Here is an 11,517-nt window from a genome sequence, read left to right on the forward strand (position 1 = left end):
ATGGTGGATTCTTTAGGTTTCAGGTATGTGATGAAGGTGTTGGTTGGTTCTTTGCAGGGTGGCGAGACGTACATATATAATTATGACAGTTTGGGGCGTGTAACCGATGTGATCCTGCCTACTGGAGAGAAGTTGAGGCTGTCCTCGGATTTGTCCGATGACGAGGGCTTGCTCGTGAAGGTGTGGGCTCCTCTGCAAGCTCTGTCCAAGGGCGATAAACAGCGATCGGTGGAATTCAGGATGAAGAACGAGAGGTCGAAGATTCTGACGATCACTGATGGTGAGTTTGGGATGCGGATATACTTTTCTATATTTAAGTTTCGAAAAACTAGTAAGCAGAAGAATGAGTACCTAACTGCATGCTCGAATCCACTTAATCAAACCTAAACTTCAGGTACTTACATGAAAATATAATAGGTAGTGAGGAAAATCAATGAACTCCTATTATTTAAAGAATCTAGTTATCAAAACTATTATATTCCGCGATAGATTCAGATAAATGGAGCTTCACTATGCTCATGTATCACCTCCCAGTGTCAAATGCACCAACCTCCATCGATCCAACGATTTTTCATCTCATTTCCAGGCATCAAGGTGAAAAAAGCAATCGCCTTCACGAACAGCAGCCTTGAGGTCCTCCTGCCCGGCGGTGGGAGAGTCCTAAGCGCAGCGACAACCAAACACCCGCTCTTAGAAGCCGAGTTACCAGTGGAAGCCGAGATGTTACCCATGTGGAGCTACCAGCTGATGTCCCTGGGAGAGCTAACCAACACTATGACCACCACGTACAATCTGGTGGGCGACGTCAGCCATATCCAGCAGACCCTGAACAGAGAGATCTGGGTGAACGACACTCGGGTGATCGGCGTGGAGTTCGAGCAAGGGTTCGGTCGCGAGACCTTCTACGACAAAGCTAGGAACCCGCTTCTGACAGTCACCTTCGACCCTGCCGGCCTACCTCTAGTCTGGCAGCCGCACGAGCAGGGCCACAACCTCAGCATCACCTACGACAGGTTCAACCGCATAGAGAGCTGGAAATGGGGTGCATCGGACGAGTCCTACGGCTACGATCGCCATGGACAGCTAGCTGAGCTGACCAACAGCCAGGACGGCACTAAGCGGTACACCTACAACGATTTCAACACGCTCTCCAACATCACCCTCGCCAGCGACAGACACTTCACCTTGCAGTACGACGACGACGGAGGGTTGCGTCACATCATCCTCCCGTCAGGGACCAGGCACTCCTTCTCCTGTCAAGCCTCCCTAGGATTCCTCAGGGTAACCTACACTCCGCCAGGCAGCACCAGGTCTTACCTCCAGCATTACAGCCACGATGGAAACCTGCTGCAGACAGTGTTTCCAGGAGACGGTGCTCGCATCGTCTACCGGTACCACACGTCCGGCCAGCTGGCTGAAGTCGTCCACGGCGATGGAAAGACTGAGATCAGGTACACCGAGAGTGGCCTACCTTCCGAGGTCATACACTCTGAAAGGGACGTGGAGTACATGTGGGATTACCAGTACAGCGCTGGGTTGTTGGTAGAGGAGCGGATAGACTTCGGCGCGAAGACTGGCCTCAGCAACGCCAAGTTCACCTTCGACTACGACTCGAACTTCAGGCTGGTGAACGTGCAGGGCAGGATAGGGGGCCAGACGCTGCCCGCGCACACCATGGCCTACAGTCCCAGGACTGCGATGTTGGAGCAGATCGGGCAGTTTAAGATCACCAGGCCGCAGTCGAACGAGACCACTGTGTTCGATGGTACGGCGCTGGTCTCTCGGGTCACCGACGACAGGTTCCTGGAGACGCAGGTGACGCTGACGATCCACCAGCTGGAGGTGTTCAGGATGGAGTTTACCCACGATTCACGTGGCCGGATCAACCAGACCAGGACCTACACGCGCAATGTCGCTGTCAACACGTACACGAACGTGAAGAACTACACTTGGGATTGCGATGGGCAGCTGGCCGGCGTGGAGGCGCAGGAGCCGTGGGGGTTCGAGTACGATGCGAATGGGAATATGCTGTCGCTGACGTACAGAGGGAACCCGATACCCATGGAGTATAATAGCATGGATAGGATCGTCAAGTTCGGCGACGGGATGTATAAATACGATAACAGGGGCCTGGTGGTGCAGAATGCTAGGGAGGAGAGGTTCAATTACAACGCGAAGGGACTTCTAGTTCGCGCCACCAAGCGTGGACGTTTTGATGTCCGGTACTATTACGATCACCTCAACCGCCTCGCGACCAGGAAGGACAATTATGGCAACGTGACACAGTTCTTCTATAATAACCAGAAGCGCCCACATGAAGTCAGCCAGATATACAGCCCGAGGGACGGGAAACTGATGTCCCTGGTGTACGACGACAGGGGCCACCTCATCTACGCACAAGTCTACAGACACAAGTATTATATCGCCACTGACCAATGTGGCACTCCAATCATGATCTTCAGTCAATATGGAGAAGGGATCAGAGAGATCATGCGCTCACCTTATGGACATATCGTTTATGATTCGAATCCGTATTTGTATCTTCCTGTTGACTTCTGCGGGGGTCTATTGGATCAGGTGAGGCCAGATAGGATCGTGGATAGGATCGGCGTTGAGAGTGATGTCCCGTGCTCTGACCGTGACTTTAAACTTGTAGGTGACGTCGCTGGTGCACATGCCGCACGGCAGGGTGTACGACCCACTCATCGGCCAGTGGATGTCTCCTCTGTGGGAGAACGTCCTGGACAGAGTGGACACCCCCACGCACCTGCATCTGTACAGATTTAACGGGAATGATCCTATCAATGTCAGGCATACGGATCGACCGAATCAACCAACAGGTAAGGGAGTTGTCGGAGAATTGGTTGTCAGGGATTTGAGGATCGTAGGGGTGTGGGTTACTACAATAATTAATAAATAATAAGAAGGACCGACATAAAAAAATATTTTCTGCATGTTTAACCCTTCGTTGACACACCTCCTTTTTCGATCAACTTTGACATACCTGGGTGGCTCACACCCAGAGCAATTTTTGAACGACTACCATTCTCCTCTAAGAAATCCAATTTTTGTGAAAAAAATCATGGGCCAATTTCGAAGTCTCTAGAATGTATTCCAATAGATTTTTGATTGAATATTTATTACCGTTTTTGTAAAAAAAAAGAATCTAGATTACCACATGTCGAGAAAAAACGAAGAATATCTTTAAAAAATTGTAACTTTTACAAATTTCAATATTAGAAGCTAAAAATCTACAGAGTTGTTGTTCGGATATAATACTTTGAGAGAAAAAATAGTGTGTAAGTCGACTTTGGAAAAAACTATTTACTTTGTATATAGAAGGTACAGTGCGTCAATATCAGCTTATGGGTGGCTCACACCCAGAGTGTCAACGAAGGGTTAAAGATGCCTCATTATACCCCAAAAGAGTTTAATTCAATATGACCAACAGTTTGTTAAAAAAAATTCTAAAATATTAGTTGCCTTTGGGGTTGTTAGACGAGAATCCCCCCTTACGGTTAAGGTTCAGTTTCTCCGTTTCCAAGTACTTTCATTTCTCGATAGTGTAAAAATAGGTCCCGAAAAGTCGTAAATAAATCACGAAAAAGAAAATTCTGCATTTTTTCAAGAGATGACTACTTGCCCACAAAGTTGCATAATTTTGGGTTACCTAACTTCCTTCGTTACCAGAAGAATTTCTCAACGAATCTACACACGCATTTAGCCACCCGTTCCCATCAACATCTTCATCTTCCAGACCACATATCATGGCTGTCGCATCTGGGCTACGACCTGAAGAGCCTGGCGCCCCAGCTATTCCCCGACGAACTGCCAGACAGCCTAGTCCCACCAGCCCTCGGCCCAGGCACCTCCATCTTCGGCAAGAAGAAGCGGACCAGAAACCTTGGCGTGAAGTCCGGTTTCTTAGCCCACATCGCGCAAAGGCACTCTGGCGACGCGGTCAGCTTATCAGCGCCGCCTCGCTCGGCCCTGAAGAAGGACACCAGCGAACTAATACCCAGCCGCCTAGGCGCAGCGTCCGACCCTCCATTCGGAAAAGGCATCCTAGTCTCTAGGACCACTGACGGCCAAGCAGTTGTCTCCAGCGTTCCAACCGCAAACGCTATCTACGGAGACGTGTTCACCTCGGTATTCAACCGTTCCTACTTCCTGCCGTTCACGTTCGTGGTGCACAGCGCCCAGCAGGACGCGTTCTACTTCGTGAAGGAGGAGACCTGGAGGGCCAGCGAGGACCGGGGCCAGCTGAAGCGGCTCGGCGGCCAAGTGAACACCACGTTCCATGAGAGCGAGAATGGCAGCGGCGGCAGCTCCCTGATCGACGTGAAGATCCACGGAGCGAGCTACGTGGTGAACCTGCGCTACGGCACCACCGCTGAGAAAGAGAAGCAGAGGCTGCTCCACCACGCCAAGGCGTCCGCCATACGCAAAGCCTGGCACAGGGAGCGCGAGGCTCTCAAAGCGAACACGCCCACCACCATCGAGTGGATGGTGCCTGAGCAGGACGAGATCGTCAAGTCCGGCTCGGCGTCCAACTACGAGGGCGAGTACATCCACGACGCCCAACTGTACCCGGAGCTGGCCGAAGACCCGTACAACATCCGTTTCGTAAAGAAGGCGGTGGACCCGTCCAGCAAGAAACGTCGCAGAAGGAGAGGCGCGCCCACCTGCAAGCTCTGGTGGCTGGACAAGATCTGCTAGATCCCAGGCCACGGGAGGAATCTTCCTCCTCCTCTCTCTCCTAGGTAGAGAGACACTCTGTCCAATAATCGCGAGGCGAACAGGAATTTCCGAGGGATGTGCGCGCAGCAGAGGATCCGGGATGCATGGGACTCGACGCGAACGATCGGGCCGAACGTACTGAACACTATCAAAAATGTTTTATACCAAAGTCTATTTGTGTATTTCGATGATGCCAAAAACATTAAGGTTATATGATTATATTGTACCTACGTGATAGGGTGTAGTGTGTAAGGGTTCGAATGGTGTGGATCGCTACGTGGATCCCGCTCGGCTCGCGGCAACGTGGACTGCGAATCGCCAGCTCGCGGACGGAGGGCCGTGTGATAAGAGAAAATCGTCGGCTTGTAGGAGCAAGGACTGTGAAGTGTTCCAAAATGCTTGAATGGTAGACAGACAGTCCAGGTGGTGGTTCCTCGTGAAACGGAAGATTCCTGTGGATGATGTCGAGTTCTAGGAGGACTAGCTCGAACGAGGTCGATGAAGCGCGAGGAAAGGACGACGAGGAGACCAGAGGGCGCAGGCCATTCGTTGTTGAGGCGAATCGAGTGAGAGAAACTAGTCAATACATAGCTTTACATTGACGTATAGACTTTTTCCCAGTAGCGTAAGAAAGGGTAGCGCGATCGTCGATGAATTGCGAGTGGAATGTGCGCAGGGAAGTGGTAAAAGCAGCAGGGGATGAAAATGGCAGGGCGTTTGAATTATTCTATGAATTAAGGGCCATTGTAAGGCCACACTAAGGGCGAACAGATATTCCGAGTCTGTGTAACTCTGTGAAAGCACATTTGGCTCGTATCCTCGGTGATATCCCTTTATACAACTCAAAAGCGACTAACGAGCCTCTCTGCATACATTCCATCCGCAATACAGTACGAAAATCGCGCGATGTCTTAGTCATACTTGGGTGTCAGAAAAGGGGAGTCGATGGAGAAACAGATTCGACCCCAAGCGCGTAGGTACGCCAGCGAGGATCGCGAGAGGATCCACGCGCAAGCGTTTCTCAACGATGAATGGCCCTGCGGAAGACTGGCGAGGAAGAGCGTGCATCAGCGTTCGAGCATTTCGATGGCCCTAGGGAAGGCGTTGGACGAGGTCAAAGAGACGATCAGGCGCGATTCGGGTACGATCTCTGCCGAATTAATCGAAGAAGAGGCTAGACGTTAACGTGTACTATAAAGTGGTGCTTTCTCGTGCGAGAGGAGAATCGGTGCGACGGTAACGATCGTGAATAATAGTTAGAGGAACACACTAAATAGCGTGGCTAAGGTATTTTTAACTGATGGATGTGTCCTAAAAAAAAAACTCCACTACCCCCTTTAGCGTTAGCGTCCGTTTCCTCGAGGATGTCTACGCGTCGCGTGCGACGCGATCCTATCGCGAAAGAAATCGACAGGCTTACTGTTCGCTGAACCTTTGAGGACCCGGTGGATGGGACGAGCAAAGCGACCGTCCGTTCTCAGGCGCGACGGCTGGACGAGCACACGTGTTGTCGGTAATTAAATACGTATACACAATTATGCATATTCGTGCTTGCTGGATATGAATAACGAACGTTACACTATCGTTTCTCTTCACCGAATAACTAAGTGTGTAATATCTAAATTAAACGCTGGTCGGTAACCGATCGTTTCTCGCTGTGTACTGGAACGCCATATACATCTACGTATGCGTAAGGATAATTATTTAGCACTCAAGCCACCCCTACTTCCCCACCACGCGTCCATTAACCCCTAAGGGTGTATCTGATCCTTTCTGTCGCCCCCCTTCACTCTACCAACACTTCAGATCCTCGATTCGTTTCCTTCCGTTTCGAAATCCCCGCCGCGTTGTTTTCCCGCGTCAAATTCGAACGTTCGCGCGGGATGTGCGAGAGGAAATTGGTCCAGATCGACGGAGGCTCGCTGAAAAGGGCTTGCAACAAATCTCCGCCGATCTGGAGGCGATCTTCGCTCTTCGATTACGCCCCCGCGACGACACATCGGATGCTTCGCGACGCTATTTTACGGGGATAGATATCGCGGCGTCGAGATGACGCTCTCTGTCTTGGTAGCCGGGCGATAAGGGGGAGAAATTACCTAAACGCTGAGTGTATAAACAGATGAGAAACAAAAAAGTATATATATAGAGAGAAAGAAGAGATATATAGGAAAGCTTCGTATTTTTGACTCGAACTCCTCGAGTGTTTAGAGCTGCGCACACCAATTCTCCAAACTGCGGTCCAAACGAGGTCGAAGGTGGACTTTTTTTTATAATATATTATATATAAATACTACGTAAACTCGCGCACCGATCAATTAACGTGTTCTTCAAGGCGCGCGGCCGCCCTTTCGCCGTCACTTCTCATTTCCAAGAAAAAAAAACCTAACGCTGCCAATAGATGATATCCAGGCGAAGGGAGGGGCGCGTGGTCGCGACGACGGACCTCAAGATCGTTTTGGTGATCGATCCACAGCTTCGAAACACTCAACACTGCCCTTTTCTAACCCCTATCCACCCCTCCAATCGTCACAACACTCACACACACACACACACCTTCCATTCCAACCCCCCTTTTATTCGTATCTATGAAGCCGTGTGTTAATGATGGTTACCCATGGAATCGGCGTTGGCGTTCAAAGAATCGACTATTTTTTAAACGTGGAGGTGAAAATTAGAGAGAAAATCGTATATCGAGTGTCAAATTATTAAGGCGAGGGAGATTAGGTCGCCCCGGGCTCGTCGGGGCGGATCGAAGCCGTGCAGGGTCGCGAGAACAGTCCCAGCTTATTCTCTTCGACTTCTACTTAGAATCTTAGCAAACGAACTGGGGAAGAGAGGAGAGAGATCGGGCGAGAGGGGTGTGATCGTGAACGAGTGGGGATACGGTCTCTGACTTCCGTGAAGTTTCGTCTCGTTTCGCGGATACTTTTTACTCGTTCGGAAACCACCTCCCCCCCCCCCAGAAACCTTTTCGACCGCGGATGAACGATTAAATATATATATATATAAATAAATATACATATATAAATATATATATATATAAATATAAATACTTCTGGAATTAACGGGGTAGAGAAAGCTCGAGGGTGTAAACGGGACGGTTATTATTAATGCGATTACGTTAATTAGTACGGGACGCCGAGTCGCGAGGGAGAGACAGGGGTGTGCGTGATTTATGGAAGAGGAGAACGGGGAGAATCCGTCGGACCACGGTGGTGTGCACTCGATTTGTCGCGAAGCGGACCGTCGAGATCTGCAGCGGCGCGGAAGTTCGAGGGTGAAAACGGTAGAGTGACATGCCGCGGAGTGAAGGAGCGAATATGGAACGAGGAAGTATGCGTGCGTGTATGCGTGTATATGTGTCTGTGTATGATAGATATGATAGATAAGAGCGCGGGAGTGTGTGAAAGGGAAGGAGAGAAAGAGGAAGGGATGAACGAGTGAATGCGGAGTAAGAAGTCATGCTGCAGCTACTACGACCACTACCCTAAGTAGAATTACGCTACTTCGCCGCTGATCTAATTGTTTACTGTCACGTGTTGCTGTAAAACCTAAACTAACGATACGATATATTTTATTTATATATATACATGTATATGTACGCATATATATATATATGTATATATATAATCTAATCGACTGTATTTATTGTAAATAGTCACGATGTTTGCTATGATATAATATATATATCTGTAATTGGATGGAGAACATCTGCCTGGAATGCGCCCACAACCCTCTCCTAGACATCATTATATCGTTTCTCTGTACACAGACGTACACACACACACGGGAAGACGGTGAGACAGAACATATGCGAGCACACAAGCCAGATATATAAATATATATATATATATGTGTGTATATGTGTAGAAGGGTAAGGAACGGTACGAATTTAGTAAGGAGCTCGTGGAGGAAGCAGGTGCAAGCGCAGGTACACGCGTATCTGAGCGACGATAGGAGAGATAAAGACAGATCGGTATTGAAGTCGACGATTACGTGCACACGTCGTCGGTCACTTCGTCTCGCATTGAGCGACAAAAATTGGGAGGCGTGCTACTCCGTTTCGTCGGGATATTCTGTCCCCACCCCCAACCCCCCGCCCTATATCGATTCCGTGAATCTAAACTCATTCGAGGAACCCTTTCGAGGATGAAAGCGAACGATGGTCATCAAAGATAATTTTTATAACTGTATTTCCCCTCATCCAACCCCCCCCCCCAAACCCCTCGATTAAATCCAGATCGATCTACGGTCGCATTGCGCAGCCGCTCGGAAGAGTGTCGGTAGGAAAAAATGGAAGAACGTCGAGAGAATTCGAATTGTCCGGCACGCGGTGTCGCAGAACCCAACCAGCATGTCCAATAACTTACAATATTACTATCATAAGTACAATATATTAAGTGTTTTCAGAAAATATATGATCTATATATGATAATAAAAACGGGAAAACGTTTCAGTGCCGAGTTCTTCTCATTCTTGTGCTTCATCCTCGTTCACCTTTGCTCTCATTCTTTATGGTCGATGCGCCGAGAGGGGTTTTGGTTACCTAGGGGTGGTTCAGCTTCGGTTGGAGGAGACTCTGGTTCTGCCCAGGATGCACAGCGCCAGGATAAAGCTCAGCAGCTGAAACGAAAGGCTGTCGAGATGATTTGCTTTGCTGTTTTGGAATTTTTTCGAGACACGAACTGACTGTGATTAGGAAGATCAAGAGAGCGGAGAGGTTTATGGCCTGGAGTTGAGACTTGAGCAACAGCACCGCGCTCCGCAAGCACCCTGACTTGAAGGCTACGGCTTCTGTCATCTGTATACACTGCAAAGGAATATTTTTCAGCAATTTGTTACGGGGCGGCGAGGGAAGGGGTTTCGCACTTTCGTGCCCCTTGGAATGCCTGGGATAGCTACTGAATTGTAATATGTTTTGCTACTATATTTTAGAGTGCTTCCGAAAGGTACAAAAAAGAGCGCCAAGTATATAATCCCATCGAAAAGAATCCCATTTAAAAACATTGTCGTAAATTAATATTATATTAATGTTCTATATTTAACTTTACAAAATTAATGATATACAACAATTGCGCCAATTATCACAATGGCTATTTATACAAAGGAAAAATCTGAATGGTACAATGAAAAAATGTATTAAATAATATTAAGCAGATATATTTTTATACAAATAAATATTTTAATACGAATAAATATTTTATTCAAAATATTTGGCGCAATTGTTGTATATCATTATTTTTGTAAAGTTAAATATAGAACATTAATATAATATTAATTTACGACAATGTTTTTAAATGGGATTCTTTTCGATGGGATTATATACTTGGCGCTCTTTTTTGTACCTTTTTGTAAAAAGGTAATTTTGTGGGGATATTTCATAACAGGATATGAATCACTTTAATACTTCAACTTCTGGTTGCACATGGTGCCCCGCAATGTTATTTAAAGTGATATTAACACCATGAAAGTTGTAGTACAAGAAAATAATTACTTTTAGTTTTTAGTGCATTTTTAATAAAATCGTTTAACATAAAATATTTTTTTTATACATTTTTTTTATTTAAAATATTGTATTACCATCCAAACTACGCAAGCCTGCGAAGTTTTAAGACAATTGGATAGTTGTAGGCGGGTTAAATTTGAGTTGCCAGATTTGAACCATACAAACATACATACAAACAATCTGAGGATCGAAGCTGAGTAAAATCGTTTAAAAAGAGGCACGAAGGGATCGATGGAACTTCACCTGTTCGATGCGTCTGGCGCAACAGCTTTTCGGAATGTCGAGTTGATACGTAGCCCAGTCCTCCGAGGACTTCACTCCACAACACTTCAGCTAAAATACAGATTTTCTTAGCATCTTCCTGAGGAGTAGGGACAACACAAGAGATCAGAGATCTGTTACGTATGCGTGAGTGTTGTCCCAAGCTTCTCTGCTTGGCAACGAGGACTGGTAAGTCTCAATGGTAGCGACCATGTCGTCTTGGATGTTTCTCATGATCCGATCGAAGATCCAGAAGCTTAATATAGCGCTGATGAATATGCCACACAGGAACAATATGTAACACAATACGTACTGCAAAGTGGAATAAGGTCTTTTAGTCCCTTGATGTGTAACAGAACGTTCCTTTATGTAATTACTGCGAAATTCCACTTACAACGTTCAGGAGCTTCCTCCTTTTTCGAACCAGCGCTATAATTCCGAGGAAAGACACGAGGGAAGCTATCACACCCACGAGCAGCAGAATCGTGAGTAAGAATCGTTGTCCTATCAGCCGTGACATTATTCTGTCGTCGGTGAGGGACCACACCGAGATTACGATACCAACGATGCCTGCGAGCTTTGTGTATTTTCATGAGTATCCGAGTGGCTCTAAGACTAATGTCAGGAGCGCGTTTTCAAACTCACGAACGTTGCCGCGTTCACTATTAGGAAGACAGTTGTAATGCATCGTACCGACAGATGCTGGTGTGGGAACCTGTGGAAACGTATTCCGAAAAAATTTGACCTTTTGTCGGTGGAAACGGTCGCGTTGCTATCGGTGGCTTCTTCCTCGTCCTCCGTTTCCGTTTCATCCTCGTCACGGTCGTCCACGTTTTCTGCTACACCGGTAAAGAATTTGTTCCAGTTCATGTATGTTTGTATGGTCTGAAGATGATCGAGTAAGTTATTGAGTAACAAAAGAATGAAGGGTTTGTAGATAGAGATTTTTTGTCCTGGTCTTTCTGTATGAATATAACTTGGAATACTTCACCGAGGAATTGGAACTTGGT

At 47.3% G+C, this 11,517-nt stretch overlaps 2 protein-coding genes across 9 annotated transcripts in view; one reads left to right on the forward strand and one right to left on the reverse strand.

Annotated features, from left to right (window-relative positions):
* Positions 1 to 8,441, forward strand: part of Ten-a (Teneurin-a transmembrane protein) — a 593,712-nt gene extending 585,271 nt beyond the window's left edge. For all 6 annotated transcript variants that reach the window (XM_076809436.1, XM_076809438.1, XM_076809439.1 and 3 more), the window contains 4 exons: positions 58 to 280; positions 587 to 2,577; positions 2,657 to 2,840; positions 3,758 to 8,441. In XM_076809436.1, coding sequence (XP_076665551.1) covers positions 58 to 280; positions 587 to 2,577; positions 2,657 to 2,840; positions 3,758 to 4,719 — 3,360 coding nt within the window. In that variant the 3' untranslated portion in view covers positions 4,720 to 8,441. The remainder of the gene's footprint in view (positions 1 to 57; positions 281 to 586; positions 2,578 to 2,656; positions 2,841 to 3,757) is intronic.
* Positions 8,442 to 8,987: 546 nt separating this feature from the next.
* LOC143367535 (tetraspanin-4) lies at positions 8,988 to 11,377 on the reverse strand. 3 transcript variants are annotated; one of them, XM_076809487.1, is made up of 6 exons: positions 11,153 to 11,377; positions 10,902 to 11,084; positions 10,649 to 10,819; positions 10,490 to 10,579; positions 9,431 to 9,550; positions 8,988 to 9,363 (listed from the first exon to the last, which is right to left on the reverse strand). In XM_076809487.1, the coding sequence occupies exons 1-6, from the start codon at positions 11,375 to 11,377 to the stop codon at positions 9,298 to 9,300; spliced, it is 855 nt and encodes a 284-aa protein (XP_076665602.1). In that variant the 3' UTR covers positions 8,988 to 9,297. The 3 variants fall into 3 exon arrangements, with proteins under 3 accessions (XP_076665602.1, XP_076665603.1, XP_076665601.1); XM_076809488.1 differs by lacking the exon at positions 9,431 to 9,550; XM_076809486.1 differs by having other exon boundaries at positions 8,988 to 9,550.
* Between the last annotated feature and the right edge of the window lie 140 nt (positions 11,378 to 11,517).

This window comes from Andrena cerasifolii, chromosome 3 (genome assembly GCF_050908995.1).
Source record: "Andrena cerasifolii isolate SP2316 chromosome 3, iyAndCera1_principal, whole genome shotgun sequence".
In the NCBI taxonomy this organism is placed as follows: domain Eukaryota; kingdom Metazoa; phylum Arthropoda; class Insecta; order Hymenoptera; family Andrenidae; genus Andrena; species Andrena cerasifolii.

What these genes read in the sequence shown, in the direction of transcription:
- LOC143367535 (XM_076809486.1), bottom strand. Translation starts at nt 11,377, where the DNA reads ATGAACTGGAACAAATTCTTTACCGGTGTAGCAGAAAACGTGGACGAC. An exon ending in GGGACAACACTCACGCATAC is followed by an intron (nt 10,580 to 10,648) that starts GTAACAGATCTC and finishes TCTGTATTTTAG; the next exon opens with CTGAAGTGTTGTGGAGTGAA. An exon ending in GCGCCAGACGCATCGAACAG is followed by an intron (nt 9,551 to 10,489) that starts GTGAAGTTCCAT and finishes ATTCCTTTGCAG; the next exon opens with TGTATACAGATGACAGAAGC.